The sequence below is a fragment of the Cebus imitator genome, unplaced genomic scaffold (genome assembly GCF_001604975.1).
Source record: "Cebus imitator isolate Cc_AM_T3 unplaced genomic scaffold, Cebus_imitator-1.0 Scaffold134, whole genome shotgun sequence".
NCBI classification, from domain to species: Eukaryota; Metazoa; Chordata; class Mammalia; order Primates; family Cebidae; genus Cebus; species Cebus imitator.
Genome location: NW_016107449.1, coordinates 75,246 through 93,802, shown reverse-complemented (window position 1 = coordinate 93,802; position 18,557 = coordinate 75,246). Strand labels below are relative to the sequence as shown.

Genomic DNA, 18,557 nt, shown 5'->3' with positions numbered 1-18,557 from the left:
GGAAAAAAAAAAAAAAAAAAAACCAAAAACCCAAAAACCTCATAGCAAAGCCCAGGAGCTGATGGCTTCACAGTGAATTCTACCAAACACTTAAATAAAAACCTCCACCACCTCTTCTCAAACTCTTCCCCAAGAATTGAAAAGGATGGAACACTTCTAAACTCATTCTAGGAAGTCAGCATTACTTGATACCAAAGCCAAACAAGGACACTACAGATCAACAAAGGAAAACTGCAGACCAGTCCCTCATGATGCAAAAACTGATGCTAAAATCCTCAACAAAATACCAGCAAGTTACTGTTTAATGGGTATACAGCTTCTGCTGGGAACAACAATGAAAAAGTTTTGGAAGCAAGCGCCGGGCAGTGGCTCACACCTGTAATTCCAGCACTTTGGGAGATGAGGTAGGTGGTTCATGAGGTCAGGAGATCAAGACCAGCCTGGTTAACATGGTGAAACCTCATCTCTACTAAAAATACAAAAGTTAGCCAACCGCAGTGACAGGCGCCTGTAATCCCAGCTACTTGAGAGGCTGAGGTACAAGAATCTCTTGAACCAGAGAGGCAGAGGTTACAATGAGCCGAGATTGCACCACTGTACTCCAGCAGGGGTGACAGTGCAAGACTCTGTCTTTAAAAAAAAAAGAAAAGAAAAGAAAAGAAAGAAGCAAGAACTTCCTAAGACCAAAAGGTGGGGACACAGGGCCGGCTGGGCTGCCCCGAAAGGCCAAGGCCATCCTGCCTCCCTCTGCTCACTCAGAGCACCTGGTGACCGTGGGATTCCGGGACAGGGCTGGGCTAACGACCCCTACCCAGGCTGGAGGGCTACACAGCCACCCCTCGTCAGAGGTGAGAGCTTGTTGGCAGGAAGGGCCAGGCAGCACCATTAACAACAGTGGTCAGTGGGTTAATTCTGCATTTTAAGAATGAGCAGAAACCAAACCTATCGTTCTCGTGTTTCTCCAGAGCCCGGACGACTTCCTCCAGATGTAGAGGTTTGGTTTCCATGTCAACCTCTCTCTCCAGCGCTATTTCGGCCTCCTTCTCTCCTGGGACAGCAAGGGGCTCCTGTCCAGTGCCCCGCGGGTCTGTGAGCTGGAAGGGGGATGGCGAAGACCTTCTCCTGGTGACCTCCATTCTGTGCTGGTGGCACCCAGGCTCCAGGGCGCCCTCGGCCCTGGCCTGCCCCTCCGAGGCCTGCCCCTGGCTCCCCACTGGGCGCACCCTGCTCCAGCTCCGCGCAGGTTCTTCCTGAACGGCCTGTGGGCTCTCAGCCTGTCCCCTGCACAAGGCGGCCAGGTTCAGGGGTGGCTCCCACATCCCTGGCTGGGCAGGCAAGGCGTTTCCCTCTGTCCCCAGCAGAGGCAGCTCCTGTGCTCCAGGCTGCTCCAGGCCTGCTGTGCCGGTACAGAAAGGCTCTGGCTCCTCTGGGACAGTCCCCCCATCCACTCCACGGGGCTGCACGGGAGACTTGTCTGAGGGCCTGTGGGATGCTGGGGCGGGGGCGGAGGCCGGACTCTGCACAGCGTCTTTGTCCTGGTCTTGCCTGCGGCCAGGCCCGGCTCCTGCCGCCTCCCCGGACCCTCCGCCATTGCCTGTGGCCGGCCAGGCCAGTAGCCACTCCCCGCAGCGCGGACACAATGGCGGAGGGCCGTGTGCGCCCTCCCGGCCTCTTCCTGCCACCAGCCCATCTTTCGGCAGGGCCCACGGCATCTCTGCTTCTCGGGGGGGCCTGTCCGCTCGCTTCACGCGGGCGAGCTCCCACCCGTCCTCCTCGAGGGCCAACGATGCGCACATCTGGGCATGCTCTCTGCTCGCACGGGACTGCGGCTTTGGTGGTCCCCGCTCCACCCACTGTGGCCTCTTCAGCTCCAGCTGCTCCGGCCTCCGGCTCCAGCGCGGCAGGAATCCCTGCGGTGGTTCCTCCAGCCCCAGGGTCAGGTCCTCGCAGGCAGGCAGGGCTCCTAGCCGCGACGGCTCTCCACTCATCTCCGCCTCCGCCTCTCTCCTGCGGAAATGGAACTGTCACACACCATAGCCCTGCCACCCCCAGCCCCTCTCGGTTAGAAAAGTCTGCCCAGCTGCTGCAATGGCCCTGACCTCCTTTCATGGCTGGCTTGCTTTATCCCTCATCGCCTCCCTCAGCCCCAGCTTCATTCCACACCCGAGGCCCTCCTTGGAGTCCAGAGAGGATCCGCACCACAGGGCGAGGTTCTGCACATGGAAGCCCAAGCGCAAGCCCTTTCCCTCTGGACTGTTCATATGTAAGATGACTGCCACCAAGCAGGACCTAGGAGCAGCCCCTTGGCAGTGCAGGCTGCGTTCTAAGTCCTTGGCAGGCACCTAACTGCACAGGGCAGACACAGGACGTGGCCCACACTGCAGTGGGTGCTGCTGGATCACGCTGGACACCCACAGCCAAAACTGCCCCAAATCCCTAAAGCTGTGGGCCTTGGGACCTCTGGTGGTCCACGGGAGAGTCCTGTGGAAGTGATGTGAGGGCGGGCAAGAGCACAACTCCCGAAGGGGCATATGGTCCGTGCCTGGCCAGGGCAGGGGGAGCAAGGAAGTGGTCAGAGGATGCTCCACCTCCACGAGTTGGCAGATCGGGAGCCGGGCAGAGCAGGGACAGCGGCTCCCCAGAAGCAAGCAGCCAGAGACCTCCCAGTGGACAGCTCTGGGTGAGGACCAGGTGCACAATGGCCTGGATCTGAGAGGAGGGGGCTGCCTGTGCCTGCCCCTCTGTCCCCAGTGGGGTCTACAGGGACTCTGACCACGTACCTTACCATACATGCTCTTGGTTTAAAGGGGAAACAGCTGAAAGCCTGGAGAGGCACAGGATGGAAAGATGACGTGTTTTATTTATTTATTTTTTTGAGAGAGTCTCACTCTGTCACCAGGCGCCATGCTGGAGTGCAGTGGCACGACCTTGGCTCACTGCAGCCTCTGCCTCCCAGGTTCAAGCAATTCTCCTGTCTCGGCCTCCCGAGTAGCTGGGACTACAGGCATGCGCCACCACACCCAGCTAATTTTTTGTATTTTTAGTAGAGACGGGGTTTCACCATGTTGGCCAGGATGGTTTTAATCCCTTGACCTCGTGAGCCACCCGCCTCGGCCTCCCAAAGTGCTGGGATTACAGGCGTGAGCCACCATGCCTGGCCAGATGATGTTTTTTTTTGAGACAGAGTCTCACTCTGTGACCCAGGCTGGAGTGCAATGGCGTAATCTTGGCTCACTGCAACCTCCACCTCTAGGATTCAAGCAATTCTCCTGCCTCAGCCTCCCAAGTAGCTGGGATTACAGGTGCCCACTACCATGCCCAGCTAATTTTTTGTATTTTTAGTAGAGATAGGGTTTTGCCATGTTGGCCAGGCTGGTCTTGAACTTCTGAGCTCAAGCAGACCACCTACCTCGGCCTCCCAGAGTGCTAGGATTACACGCATGAGCCATTGCGCCTGGCCAAAGGCAGAAGGGCCCATCCTCTTCTAAGCTGGGGCCAATGCTCTCCACAGGACAGTGGGTGCCGGCTGAGCAGCAGCCTGTCTGCAATGACCAGGCACTTCCTCTCCCACCTCAGATGCCCCCAACAAGAACATACATGGTCACTTTCTATGTAGCTCACACCAGAACACACAAAACACCAGCGTGGGCTTTCCGTAAGCCTTATCTCTTGCTTGCACACTAGAGCCTTTTTGGTAATCTCACTAACGCCCCTGGCAATCTTTCCCATTTTCAGGGTTTCTGGCCTTTCCCTGTCTTCCCGCATGCTACCCTGCCTGGCCCTGGAGAAGTGGGCAGTTCTGAGCGAGGGAGGCGATGCTGTTGCCAGGCACGGCTGAGGCAGAGGATACAGAGCACTAGGCTGTTCCTACACAGTCAACAGCTTCACGGACCATGCTCCAATGCGTACTTTAAATTTAGAGCTGGAATCCTCATGCCAGGACCTATTCTTTTGGGACTCGCCCATCTGCCCAGAGGAAAATCACCCAGTCAGGAGGCACAGCAATTCTGAGTTGTTTCCTAAGTCTAATTTCAAATTTTGGTTCTTGGCAAGAAACCCCAGACTTGAAATCCCGAAAGAAGCCGGCCACACCTGATCTGCCGCAGGTGGCTCTGATGCCGCAGGGCCAGGCCACACGGTGCCTGTGTGCAGCAGGGTGCCAGCCCCATCCACGCAAGCCTGGGGCTACGGGCTGCATCCTGCAGCTGCTCCTGCAGGCCCTGGATGACCTCCTGAGACTTCTCGTTGAGCTCCTCCAGGTCGGCCTTCTGACCCTCCAGCACGCTGACCTCGCGCCTGCAAGCCTGCTCCATGTCCTTCCTCTCCTTCTCAAAGTTCCTTTTCAGTGCTGCAATTTCCCTTTCATAGTAATTTACCTAAAATGAGAAACATAAGCAGCATGGACCAGGAGGCTGTGAAAAATGACCTAGCTGCTGACACAACACAGAAACACAAAGCTTTGCACAACGTGCAAAAACCGGAGTCCTGGCCCGCCAAGGTGCCAGGGTATGTGGAATGGGACAGTGACAGGAACGCCGCTGGTGCTCCCCAGGGCCCAGTGTGGCGCAAGTCACCCATTCCCCCTGAGGCAGGGTAGCAGGCGGGGACAGGAAGCTCGGGGCTCACTGGAGCATCTGGCCAAGCACTGAAGGGACGCAGAGGATAGAACCTTTACAGGACCTCGGGGTGGCTCTGAATGGCCGGGGGACCCTCGGTGGAAGGAATACCATCCAGCCATGGGTGGGCAGGGCTTAATAGAGCTTCTGGTTAATTCTTCGGGGAACCCCAGGGCATGGCCACAGGACAGAGGCAACTCCATCTAGCCACTACTCAGACGGAGGAGTAGCGTGGACGCTGTTCCTCAAAAGCCACCACAGTCTAAGAACAGAACCGGGCTGGCCGGGCGCAGTGGCTCACGCCTGTAATCCCAGCACTTTGGGAGGCCGAGGCGGATGGATCATGAGGTCAAGAGATCGAGACCATCCTGGTCAACAAGGTGAAGCCCCGTCTCTACTAAAAATACAAAAATTCTGGGCATGGTGGCATGCACCTGTAGTCCCAGCTACTCAGGAGGCTGAGGCAGGAGAATTGCTTGAACCCAGGAGGCGGAGGTTGCGGTGAGCCGAGATCGCGCCATTGCACTCCAGCCTGGGTAACAAGAGCGAAACTCCGTCTCAAAAAAAAAAAAAGAACAGAACAGGGCTAAGTTCATCCTGACAGCTTCATCCGGGGCGTTCCTGGCCACAAAGCCACTGAGCTAACCAGAGGGCAAATGCCAGGTAGCTCAGGCTTGGAGCACAGCCAGTAACTGATTCCCACCTGCAGACTGGCAAGGAGGCTGGCCACAGCACTGCCTCAGGTGTCCCCTTGTGACACCCCAGATCATCACACCATTCCCTCCCTGTCAGTCAGCCTATGTCCTATGTCTTTCCAAAGAGGGTCTGGGCAGCATGTCAGTTTTATTTGCATTTCCCTACAAACTTTCCTCACCAAAAGGGCTCACAATGAGACAGAGGATTCCAGGGCAGACACCCGTGGAAATATCAGTGTGGTTGAGTAAAGCTGCCTGACATACGGCAGCTGCTCCCCTGGGACCCCACAGCCCCACGCTCCCCTCACCTTGGTCTCCAGCTGGGTCCTGAGGTCTTGGTAATGCTCTTTCACTTGCTCCACCATCAGCTCTGTTTCTATACTCACTGGAGAATTACCCAGGAACGAAATGCATGCAAACAAGAGGACACTTCTGTTTGTCGCACTGAGGATGCTATGGGGGCCCCTTCCAAACCCCCCAATCTGATATCTGGGTGGCATCTGTGAGGCGCAGGCAGTGCTGGCTGTGAGGATGCCCCCGCATTCTGAAAGTCAGCACTCCTCAGTACACAGCATTCCATTATTTACCGGAACACTCAGAGGTGAGACGAGGTGACTCCCCACAAGCTTCTCAGAGGCCCCTTTATTTCCTAAGAGTTTTGTGCCATAAGTACATTTACAATACCCTAAATCCTGTTCCCTGAAGATGCCAGGGACATGGAGGAAATGGGAGGACAGGGTGGCCTGTGGCACAGCAGATCCCCAGCAGTACAGAGCTTTAGATGATGTGCAGATGACCACAGCTATGTGCATGAAGGTGATCTATCCATTCTACGCATTGCAGCTTCCGCCTTTTCTTGGTGGCCCTACGCTACTCATTATTGCATTACACAAACGATGCTGGATTCCCAGGCAAGTCTAGCACACTAACCCTTGCTGGAATTAGGGCTCTGAGGCTGACAGGCAGGGAGGTGTGATGGCTAGCGATGTCCAGGTGGGACATCAATGGGGTTACAGACCCACAGGCACCACCCTGGGTGCAGGGACATGTGTGTTTCCCAGATGTGTGGCCGACAGGGTCTTGTTCCTCCTTGCAGCTTCCCGAGGGCGTGTGAGCTGTTGGGGCTGTGCCTTGGGAGCCTGACTCCAATCCAGGAACCAGCAGGGGAGGGGCTGCCTTAGGTGTCCCAGGAGGTTGGCCCCACATGCACAAAAGCCCCACTAGGCTCCCCTAAGAGGTTCTCATATTGGCTCTTTTGGCAACACATTTTTTTTCTGTTCTATTGCGTCAACAGTTTCAGGGCAACAGGAGAGCTCTTGAGGTTCTCCCAGGGTTACAGATGGCAGCAAAATCTCTGAGGGGCTGAGGTTGGCATGACAGGGGAGCGAGGGGAGACAGTGGGGCTGCTGGGTCCCCATGGGCCCCTGTCACAGCAATGGACACAGAGCCATGTGCATCGTATGCTGCTGTTGGGTGGTCAGAGGCCACCCCATCCTCCAAAAGGGGCACTGCAGACCTCAAGGGTGGCTGCAGCACCTGGATCCCCATTCTCTCTCCAGAGGAGCCAGACACTTCAATGTGGGTTCTGGGGCCTCTGGGTGCTTGGAGCTTGTCCCAACCCCATAAGCTGGGAGCACAGGGGCACTTGGCCAGGCAGGACCGCTCCCTGGGTGCCTGGTGTCTCCCTGCCTCATTCAGACTTGCGGGGTGCCAGCTACCACATCACCCCAGAAGCAGCAAGGGCAAGCTCACCAGCTTCTGTCCGAACAGGCCTGAGTACTGGGAGGCCCCAGCAGATTCACCAGGACTTGGTTCTTCTGAGTCTCAGCAAGTATTGTGCCACTGAGAACAGCTCTCAGATGTGGGAACAGCCTGGGCCAGACCTGGGGCTGCCCACCCTCAGCCTCCCTTCCTCCTCCCTCTTCAGGTGACCTTCCGTATTGCAGGGTTGCCCTATGGCATCACTGGATCCTCCTTTCAAAGTCCCTGCAGAGCAGACCACCTCTCTTCGGGTCACAGCACTATCATCATCTTCATCATCTCCGCCCCCCTCTCCTGGCTCTGGGCCTTGGTGTCAATAGCAGGCCTTGGGTCAGCTCCCTCCCAGGGGCAGGCTCCTACCTGCTGGGCTGAGTCCAGAGAGCTGCCGTCCACGCCCACCTGGGCCCCTTGAGGGGCTGTGCCGGCTCTCAGGCAGCTGCGTCCGCAGGCCTTCCAGCTCAGCTTGCAGTTCATCGTTGCGGTCCTGCAGGTCCTGTGGGGAAAGAGCCAGACACCTCCTCTAGCAGCTGCAGCCATTCAGCCAAGTGAGACAGTTGAGCTGGCCTCCAGGAGGGTCCCCTGAAGGTGAGGTGCACTGTGAGGTGGGAGCCTATTGCTTCCCAGCTCCCAGCAGGAAACCATCTGGATTTAAAGTCCCTAACTACATTGTGGGCTAAGCAAACACAAGGGTCCTTTCTCGACTTTCTCATGCCCTACATCACTTTAAATTTTTTTTATTTTTACTTTCTTTATTTATTTAGAGACAGTCTTGCTCTGTTGCCCAGGGTGGAGTGCAGTGGTGGAATCTCAGCTCACTGCAGCCTCCTCCTCCCAGGTTCAAGTGATTCTCTTGCCTCAGCCTCCCAAGTAGCTGGGTTACAGGTGTGCATCACTACACCTGGCTAATTTACTTATTTATTTTTGTATTTTTCATACAGATGAGGTTTTACCATGTTGGCCAGGCTGGTCTCAAACTCCTGGCCTCAAGTGATCTGCCCGCCTCAGTCTCCCAAAGTGCTGGAATTACAGGTGTGAGCCACTATGCCTAGCCCCTCATTACTTTCTATCACTGGATATATGGGAGGTGCTCAAAGAAAAAAGTGGGGCGGCTACTAAGGAGAAATGTAGAAAATGCAGAGTATGGCTGGGCAAGGTGGTTCATAATCCCAGCACTCTGAGAGGCTGAGATGGGAGGATCACCTGAGGTCAGGAGTTTGAGGCCAGCCTAGCCAACATGGTGAAACCCTGTCTCTACTAAAAATATAAGAATCAGCTGGGTGTGGTGGCATGCACCTGTAATCCCAGCTATTTGGGAGGCTGAGGCAGGATAATCACTTGGACCCGGGAGGCAGAGATTGCAGTGAGCCGAGATCACACCATTGCACTCCAGCATGGGCAACAAGAGTGAAACTCCCATCTCAAGAAAACAAAACAAAACAAAACAAAACAAAACAAAAAGAATGCAGAGTACTGTCACCATCAGAAGCTACAGGTCTTTGTTGGAACCTCAGTGGTGTTGCAGTGTGCATGTCAGGCCTGGGTAAGGATTCCTTCCTCAGCTGCTGCTGAATTTGCAAAGGGTTCCGCAGCTTTGACTACCAAAGAAGAAACCATGTGCTTCAGGTCATATGCCGCAAAGCAGAGAACATGTCAGAAAGAAAGGATGATGATGGAAAGCAGATACTGGAGCAGGCAGAGGCCGCGTGGCTGACAGGAAGGCCAGGACACCTATAGTAGGGTGGGGGTGGAAGCTTCAGAGGAGGCGTCTGCATTTGTGGCCAGCTGAATTCTGCTCCCACTTTAATGAACTACGTCCTAACCAGTATGCTCAATCACTTGCTCTTCAAAGGGATAGGAAAGGCAGAGTTTCTAGCCCACTTTCTTAGACACCTCCTAGGGTCCTGGGGACCTTCAGGAAGTAGACACAAACCAGGCTGTGCATGCTGCACCATTCACATGTGGCTGGGGCCTGGGCGCCCAGCCCTGCAACTTGAGTGGGACTTGACTGTTCTGACCTAGAGGGCAGCAGAAGTGATGCCACGGGACCTTCAAGAACACGACATCCACCCACTTCTGCTGGAACATTTGCTGTGGAGCAGCTGCCACCAGCATGCTGTGAGGAGGCCACCCGGAGAGGCCCAGATGGAGAAGAAGGGAGGCCCCAGCCCACACGGCCCATCATGCAACATACCCAGGTAACAAACATGCACATGTAGCCCCAAATCTAAAATAAAAGTTGAAAGAAAAAAAATGTTTTAAAAGACACCAATATCCTTGTTACAAAATACAAAGAAACCCCAGTAGTGAGTTTGCAGAGACGAGGTGACACACAGTGGGCAGGGCTCAGGGTGATCCTTTCCGGGTGATCCTTCTGGAATCCAGACTGGCCAGAAAGATGCCCTCAGCCAAGACGCAGGAGCAAGGAGCATGCCAGGCATCCAGATCCTGTCTCTAAAACCATTCCCTCAGGAAAGGAACCAGGACTTCTTGAATAAATGGCAGATTCCAGGGCAGGTACAGGCAAAGTGCAAGATGAGCCTGGGGCATCTCATGCCAGCAAGTGTGGAAACATTCAACAAAGCAAGGCAGAAGCCAACACTGCAGGGCATGCCACAGCACAGCAGGCAGTCGAGGATTCTCACTTGCTAAATCTTGCACAGTTTGGTCACCAAACTAATTAAAAACCATTGGGGGGAAATGGGAATTCATGAGTCCATTACCAGTGACAGGTACATGTATGACTAGATCTGAACAAATAGGACTTCTCCAGCTTGAATACAATGCCACCAGCATGGACAGGTGTGGAGGGGCTGCTAAGCAGGAAAATCATTTTCCAACCATCATAATAAAGGCTGAATTGGGCAAGAATCACCAATGATGCTAAATCCAGGGAAAATTCTGTTGAAGGCAGGATATTTGCGTGGTCTCAAAGTGTTTCTCCACTGACTGTGTATTATTAATAGTTGCAAGGGAGAAAAAGTGGTGATTACAGAGCAGTGAAACCAGTGACACCTTGGCCAGGAGATCAGAAGCAACATCGGTGAGCCGGACACATCGCCCACATGCTGTACCAGCCGAGGACACACAGCCTCAGTGCTGTGCACAGAAAACACGAGAAACACACAAAACGACAATGCTGCTATGAAAAAGCGAGGAGGACGGCATTCCTCAAAAATACCAATGTCATAAAGACAAAGAAAGGAAATGAGTCAGAGTAAAGGACATTAAAGAAACAGCCTGGCCCTGGGTGGATGCCAGGTTGAGGAAAGCAGCTCAGCCAGCAGGTAACGTGTTGCTTCGATGGCAGTTCATGAAGCTAACAAGCGTGCCTCCGTCATGGAGACAATATTCTTATTCAGTTGGGTGTTGGGGAACTTACTCTCCAGGAAATAAAAGCTCTTGCTTGTGGCTTCTGAGATTTCTGTGGTTTAAAGCCTGTGTCAATTTGAAGCCCACCAAGGGCTTAATAAGCAACCTACAAAATCCTTGAACACTGCATGATCACCTGCGGGAGCAGGAAGCTGCACAGCACTGCCAGCGGAAGCGTTTCTTAGGACGTGCACACAAGCGCTGGGCCGTGAAGGGTGAGGATGTGCTTATCCAACCCACAACTATCTAGACAGATATTATCTAAAAATCATGATGTCTAGCAACTTTATGGGTACTTACCCATCTTTTTCTTATTAGGTTATGTAATTTCATATTTGGAGAGTTTTTATATATACTTGGATCCAGAATATATAAAAACATATAATTCACAAACATTTACTCCCATTTGTGTCTTTTGATCAGTGGGTCTTAATTTTTATTAAATCAAATGTTATTTTTGGAAAAATCCATTATGAACCAGGCTTTAGGAGGTTTAGTAAATAAAACCTGGACGTCATGAAGATCACAGCATTTTCTCCTTTTCTCAGTGGATTCTCCAGTATTCTGTGGGAAATCTCTGCCCTCAGGTCCAGGGCCAGGTGTTGCCTTTAGTTGTCCTGTTCCTTTAATGTCCCTGACTCTGAGACACTCCCACAGCCTTTGTCTTTTATGACATTGATAATTTTGAAGAACACTGTTCTTCCTGCCCATTTTTCATAGAAATGGTCTCATATTGTGGTTTGCTGATGTTTCCTTTTGATTATTTGAAACTATGGTTCAGAAATAACGATGTCTACACATTCACATCTACATCAACACACATCAGTGAGCAAGTATGTGAAGACAGAGCCAATGGGGTGAAGTGTGAACAGGTGCACACGGGTAAAGGGTACACAGACAGGTGTTCTATGCACTACTTTTGTTATAACTATGAAAGCTTGAAATTGTTTTCATATAAAAAGTTTCTTAAATGCTCTAGATGTTAGTTTGAAACAGACAACAAATATCCAAGAAAAGGAAAGGGGAAATAATAAGTAGGTTAGGACTTAAACAAAAACTATCTCTGCTGTTTCAAAAAATAAAATTGAAAGAACCCCAGATGAAAATAGCATGTCTTTCAGTAACAGAATCATGTTACAGAAAGAAGGGATTTAAATTTGAAAAATCCAGGGCACTAGAGGAACCTATTAATGGAAGGTAGTCTCTAGGTTCTGAGTCCGCTCCAGCAGCTACAAGAGGAGGAATTCAGCAGTCCACATGCAGCTGCAGTCCCAGCAGTGCACTGTCTGGACCCCACCCGCACAGCAGGCCCCACCAACCCCACACACACCAGCCACGTCAGAAGGAAGGCGACGCCCCTCACCACACAGGATTCTCAAAAGGAGAATGAGATGTGCAGGGAACGACAGGAGGGCGCCCAGATGGAGGCAAACCACGACAGGAAGGGTTCAGAAGCACAGCCACGGAGAACGCAAGCTTGGGCTCACCTCAATCCTCTGGGATTGCAAAGCAATGTGCGGCAGGGACTAAGTCAACGTCACTTTACATGGGGGGGAATCATTCAGAGTGAATTGAGAATAGATCCTTAAAATAGAACAATAATGCTTTATCTGGTTCTCTGGCTATAGGGAAGCCCAAGAATTAATTACCAGCTTCATGGACAGCTATTCTCCCCATAATACCTGCTCAACTTTCAAATCATGTGAAGTTACTTCACACTGATTGGTCACTTAACAATGACCATCACAGTATCCCCAGAAACAATCATGGATTTTCCACACGAGGTGATGTGGCCTGAGGTGACTCACACATGGAAAGAACGAGCTGTAACTAAAACCAATTGTGCTGTGGCATCACCACCCGAGGTATCCAGCGGGTGAAATTAAGTCAGTTTCAGATCATCACACATTCACATAGTTATAAACTATGGTTGCCCAACTCGAAAATGTTTATTAAAATTATTATCAAAGCTAACTTGCAGGAGAAATGAATGAGTGAACAGTAAGCAAGCTCTACTGATACCTTTAGATTATTTTTCTCATTTTTGCTGGGTGGGAGGATTATACAGGGTCTTAAATGGCTGTTATTTGTGGATGCATGTGACTTATCTCTGTTCACCTGGCAACGCTGCCTGGAGAGAATTCCACGTCTAAAGTCATCCACTTCCATGTTGTTTTCAATGCTATACAAGGTTCTGTTAGAAAAGCAGTCATAACATGCCCAGCCGTTCCCAATGCTGAGCGCTCGGCTGGGTCCAGTGTCTATTGCTATAACTTGTTCGGACCTAACCCTCTGTATGCCAGGAAGTAAGAGGGGCAGGTGGGTCAAGGACTGGGGTTTTTGATAGTGGGAAAAAATGTTTCTATATAAGTTTTGCATAAATTAACTTTTGGTAAATTAAAACCTAACCAGGAGCTGCCTATGAAAGAACCATGCGGTGAATGAGTTTATAGAGAAAATAACTTTTCTGTATTGCTAATAATCAACCAAACTCAACTCGTTTTTTTTTTTCTACACAGAATTTTCTTTAAGAGGATTGGTCCTGCAGGCCAGAGCACGGTGGGGTGAGACCCAAGGGGAGCTGGCTGGGCCGGCCATCGGCTCATCTGCAAGCCCACGGGGAGCTGGCTGGGCCGGCCATCGGCTCATCTGCAAGCCCACGGGGAGCTGGCTGGGCCGGCCATCGGCTCATCTGCAAGGTGGCCTTCAAGGCACTGGAGCCAGCTTTCCTCACAGACCACTCTTGCAGATCTAGGGACACACCTGAGCTTTAAAATATTTTATAGTCTCTGCGTGCTCAGGTGAGCAGGAAGGGGAAGGAGGGGAAGCTTCGGAATACCCCAAAACCTAGCAGCTTGCATTTAAAATGTGCCAAGGAGGGTGGTGGTCCAACCCCAGGCTGTGAACCTGACAGTCGGTCATTCTGTGTCCTACAGAACCAGACACACAGGCTGTGAAGGTGGGCATCCGGGCCTCCCGGCAGCCCACATGTGGCCCAGCGGGGCAGGGGGATGTGTGGCACGCCAAGGTGTGAGGTGGCTTCCTTGCGCTCATTCTCTTTTGGGGCATGTGGCAGTTCAGATGCTCTGCGTCATGTGATATCGTGAGTGACCGACGCAGCAGCAGGTATGAGTACCCCATCCTCTGCTGGGATGGCCAGTGAGGAGGCTGGTGAGAACGCAACACCACAGCACATGCCTCGCTAGTTTTCTTTCCTCTGGAAAACAACTATGTTCCCCAAAATAGGCTAGTTATGTTAACCTGTTATTACAATATTATTATTATTATTATGTTTTGAGACAGAGTCCGGCTCTGTTCCTAGAGTAGAGTACAGTGGCGCGACCTTGGCTCACCACAACTTCCACCTCCTGGGTTCAAGCCATTCTCCTGTCTCAGCCTCCCGAGTAGCTGAGACTACAGGTATGTGCCACCATGCCTGGCTAATTTTTGTATTTGTAGTAGAGGCAGGGTTTCACTATGTCGACCTGGCTGGTCTCGAACTCCTGACCTCATGATCCACTCGCCTTGGCATGCAAAGTGCTGAGATTACAGGTGTGAGCCACCACGCCTGGCCTATTACAATGTTTTTCTTAAATAAATTAATAAATTAAAAGGATTTCCACTTTAATTTTTACTATGGCAAATATTAAATTTAATCCACATCAACAAAAGCTCTTTGGGGTCCTTGAGAATGTTAAGGGTGTACAGGAGTCCTCTGGGGTTTAAGTTTCATTCACCGCATCCATTGTGCCCTGCACTCCAGTGTCTCCAACTGACAGATGGACACGCATTGCAGGCTTGGCCCAGGAAAGCTAAACATGACCAACAGAAGATGACAACACCCCGCATGGTGCCTGGACACACAGGAGTGGCCTTCAGGACAGGTGGCAACGAGAGCCAGGGAACCCTAAGTCTAGGAATGTGGCAAGGCCATGGTCAAGCACGGCCGCAAGCAGAGGCTCTGCCTGCAGCAGACACTCCTTCGTGCCTGCGGACTACCTGGACACGGAGACCCAGAGCCTAGACGCCGGACTACAAGGCAGAAGGAACAGGGTGCGTACCCGGCACTTGAGTTCGTATTCCTTCAGGACCGCTGTGAACCGCTCCTCCTGGGCCAGGAGCTCTGCACTCTGTGGCTCCAGCTGAAATTCAGACATGCAGGAAGTGACGGGTGGGCCTTGGGCCAGGGGGACCCACTCTTCCAGCCCCTGGGCTCCAAGAACCTGCCCAGCTCCCCCTATACTAGGTGCTGCATTTCCAGGTGCAGCCGCCATCCCTTCTCCTCCCTACTCCCTGGTCTAGAAGGTCACAGGGCAGAAGGATTTTCCAGATTTATCTAAGGTGGCCGCACTCATCCCTGGAGCCCAGACCCTGGCCCTGAGCAGCCCCTCTCCCCGTCCTCCTCCCGAGGTGACAGGCAGGGGCCTGCCTTCCCTCCGCGCTCCCCACCACTGAGGCTGTCACTAGTGACCACTGGTACTTTGGGGGCAGAAGGCGCCCCATACTGTCATGCAGAGGAAGCAGAGGGAAGGCCTCGCACTGACTTTCTCTTCATTCTAGATTTTAGGAGAATACCAAACTGTCACCTGCTGGTCTCTTCCCTGTCACCCCCACTCTGTGCCCAGCAGGTCCTCCCTCTGGAGGTGTGCTGTCAGCAAAGGGACTAGCCTTGTCCTTCAGGACAAACTCCAGGTCCTTCTGCAGCTTCAGGGATAGCCTCTCCGAATCTGAAAGCTTTTCCACCACTTCCACAATCTCCTTCTGCAGGCGACTGTTTTCCTAGGAGACACAGGCCAGTGGCTCATCAGGCTCCTGCGGGATGGAGGGGATGTGTGCAGGATGGAGGTGAGAGGCTTGCTCCCCATGGCACTGGGCATCAGGGAAGAAACCCCCTCGCAGGCAAGGTGCATCTTCATGTCTCTTGTCCCCTCCCTTACCCTGTGCTCAGAAGGGCCACGAGTCACACAAGAAAGGGCAGGGAATACAAAAGCATTGCAACAGTATTACAAAAAGGGCATCCTTCCAGAGCCATTCCTAAACGAGGGATCTGACATTGCATCAGGACAGCTCAGACGGCTGCCGGGGGAGGAGGCAGCATCTGCAGATGGTGGGGACCATGGTGAGAAGGGTGGAGAGCAAGGCTGTTGGGAGCTCAGGGACTGCCCAGCCCCTCCTTCCGAGAGGTGGGGCAGGTGTGGGGAGTTAGGAGAGGAGGATGGAGGCAGGAGCAGGGCAGGGACCAGTACAGCAAGGGCCAGCACCTCTTTCCCGCTGCAATGCCTCACTGGAGCCAATGTCGGGGGACAGGTGTGACACATTCACCAAAGCCCGACAAACTCTAACAAACCCCAAAAGCTCCGGGCCACAAACCCAGCCTTAGGCAGGCTGGGCTTTAGGTTCTGGTCTTTTTGCTGTCCCTTTGGGTGTTCCTGGTTTCTGGGGGTGCAGCAGTGCTGGCTGTGGGTGCTGGCCCAGAGCAGAGAGTGGAAGTGGGGGGAGGGAGGGGCAATGTCCTGCTCACAAGCCAGGACCCCTTCTGCTCTGTGGCGAGCGGGACACCTCCTCACTGTGGCAGGTGCTGCCTCGGCTCATCCTGAAACATAAGCTTGAGGCCACTGGCAGGTGTGGATCTGGATCCTCAACAAGGAGGACATGGGTGTGGGAGATGCTCAGGCTCCCTCCAACTTCCTGGGTGCCCTAGGGATGCCCCTACCTTCAGGGCTAGGGTCAGCTTCTCACGGAGGCCAGCCTCCTCGGCCTGTAGGCGCCCCATGTCCTGCTCCAGCATAGCCCTCTGCTTGTGGGCCTGCTCCCAGAACAGCTCTTGCTCCGCCTCCACCTCAGACCGCAGGAGGCTCAGCCTTTCCCGGTACCCCTGCTCCAGGTGCCTGTAATATGTCACACATCACACATCAGACATGTCACGTCAGGGCCGCCCAGGCCCACGCCTCCCCGCTTCCCAGCCTCCTCCCTCTCAGAAATGCCCTGTCCTGAGCACATGCCAAGCCGCCCTGCCTTGGCTGAGCTGCCCATGCTGGGAGGCTAACCTAAGGGTGGGTGCTCCTCCCTCACAGGCTGGTACAGGTAACCCCAGACAAGAGGATGTGGTGGGTCACATGGCAAATACCAGCAGCTGCACCTTCACAGCGAGGAAAACAGCTCCCTGCGGTGAGTCCCAAGGTGGCCCCTCCACCTGGTGTGCATGGCAGGCAGCAGCCCTTTAATAAATACTTTTAATACCAAACGCACACGGGATTTGCCCCTCTCTCCAGGAAGGAGGCAGCATGAAACCCATGGACAGTGAATTCCCAAAGTAATCCAGGGAAGAGGTGGGAGGCATTTTTTATCAGATGCCACATTCATCTTTTGCAATAACCACTTCCATCAGCAGGAAAAAAGTGTTCAGCGCTCAGTTTCATCTCTGAAACAGCAGCTTCACAGGAATTCTCAAACCATGTCTGCTCAGACTGAAGACCAGTGAGGCTCCGACTTTGCAGAAGCCTGGTGACACCCATAACCAAGTCCAAGGCACCTGGGTCCCAGAGCCCAGGCTTTGAATGTTGGATCAGAACTTTACAAAACAACACTCAGCCAGGCGTGATGCCTCCCACCCATAATCCCAGCACTTTGGGAGGCCGAGGTGGGTGGATCACCTGAGGTTGGAAGTTCGAGACCAACCTGACCAACATGGAGAAACCCTGTCTCTACTAAAAATACAAAATTAGCCAGGCATGGTGGCAGGTGCCTGTAATCCCAACTACTCAGGAGGCTGAGGCAGGAGAATTGCTTGAACCCAGGAGGCAGAGTTGAGGTGAGTTGAGATCATGCCACTGCACTTTAGCCTGGGCAACCAGAGTGAAACTGTGTCTCAAAAAAAAAAAGAAACAAGAGTCCCACCTACTCCGAAGGCTGCAGAGGGAGATCTCTTGAGTCTGGGAGCTCAGCCAAGAATTCAAGACCAGCCTAGGCAACACAGGTGTTGCTGAAAATGTCAGACTCAAATTTGGATAACAGTAAGAAGAATTTCTTTGAGGAGGAAGTAGATGATGAGGAAAGTGTGATTTTGACATTGGTGCCAGTTAAAGATGACCCAAATTTGGAACAAATGGAACCAAGTGTTTCAACTTCTGATGTCAAACTGGAGAAGCCTAAGAAATACAATCAAGGTAATCTATTTCAAACAAATGAACAATTTACAGCTCCACAAAAAGCTAGATGCAAAATACCGGCCCTTCCCTTTCCGACCATTTTGCCTCCTATTAATAAGGTGTGTCGGGACACTTTACAGAACTGGTGTCAAGAACTTGGTTTGAATACCAAGGGCAAGAAAATAGAACTTTATCTGGGGCTCCATGGGCATGCTTACCCTGAACAACAGCAAGATATGCCTGAAATGTTACAAGAGACCAGAGTACAGCAGTGTTCAAGGAAATGCAAGGCAGTGACCAAGACAGCAAGGCTTCAGAAAACTTTTGCAATGAATGAGAGAGCAGAAGAGACTAACACAGTTGAAGTGATAATTTCAGTGCAGGAAGCCATGTTGGCATCATGGGCAAGAATTGCTGCAAGAGCTGTTCAGCCTAAGGCTGTGAATTTGGGTTCCATTTGTGTTTCTGTTGAGACCTTTTGGATGCAAGCTTCTGGTGTCAGGTGGTGTGTGGTCCATGGCCAGCTTCTCTCAGCAGACACAAAGGGTTGGGTATGCCTGCAGTTTCCTGCAGGTCAGGCCTGGGTGCCTGCCACTCACAGGAGGATGATTTCTCTCTTCTTGTTACCTGCCTGCGTTTTCCCATCCCCAGGCTTAGAAGATAATATGTTATGCCCTGACTGTGCTAGGAGGAGTCAGATGATGATGAAAAGATTAATGACAATAGAGAAGTAGCAATGACCTGCTGAGTACAGTGTACTAGAGAAGGTGGGATGTACTTTCAGACCATGTACCCTGTTATGAAGGAATGGAGGAGGAGACAATTTGAATGAATCATCCTGATCTACAAAACAGTCATAGTGACGGACTCCCCAGTAAAGATGGCTGACTAGTGACACAGCCCCATCTAAAGAGACCCTTTCTGCACGCCTGAAAACCCATTAAAATAAAGTCACTGCAATTGACCAA

The 18,557-nt window shown here is 52.4% G+C and overlaps 2 protein-coding genes across 5 annotated transcripts in view; one reads left to right on the top strand and one right to left on the bottom strand.

Moving 5' to 3' along the window:
- Window positions 1-18,557, bottom strand: part of NINL (ninein like) — an 85,721-nt gene that overhangs the window by 24,304 nt on the left and 42,860 nt on the right. For 2 of the 4 annotated variants that reach the window (XM_037743066.1, XM_037743067.1), the window contains exons 11-18: window positions 16,155-16,329; window positions 15,110-15,220; window positions 14,503-14,583; window positions 11,929-11,937; window positions 7,433-7,565; window positions 5,620-5,696; window positions 4,093-4,376; window positions 943-2,007 (exon numbers count right to left, since the gene is read on the bottom strand). In XM_037743066.1, coding sequence (XP_037598994.1) covers window positions 943-2,007; window positions 4,093-4,376; window positions 5,620-5,696; window positions 7,433-7,565; window positions 11,929-11,937; window positions 14,503-14,583; window positions 15,110-15,220; window positions 16,155-16,329 — 1,935 coding nt within the window. The remainder of the gene's footprint in view (window positions 1-942; window positions 2,008-4,092; window positions 4,377-5,619; window positions 5,697-7,432; window positions 7,566-11,928; window positions 11,938-14,502; window positions 14,584-15,109; window positions 15,221-16,154; window positions 16,330-18,557) is intronic. The other 2 variants (XM_017541424.1, XM_017541425.1) reach the window with 1 other exon arrangement.
- LOC108313134 (developmental pluripotency-associated protein 2-like) lies at window positions 17,418-18,557 on the top strand. The gene has a single exon (XM_037743068.1). The coding sequence runs from the start codon at window positions 17,430-17,432 to the stop codon at window positions 18,321-18,323; it is 894 nt and encodes a 297-aa protein (XP_037598996.1). The 5' UTR covers window positions 17,418-17,429; the 3' UTR covers window positions 18,324-18,557.

Excerpts from the sequence above, each read along its gene's own strand:
- LOC108313134 (XM_037743068.1), top strand. The coding sequence starts at position 17,430 with ATGTCAGACTCAAATTTGGATAACAGTAAGAAGAATTTCTTTGAGGAG.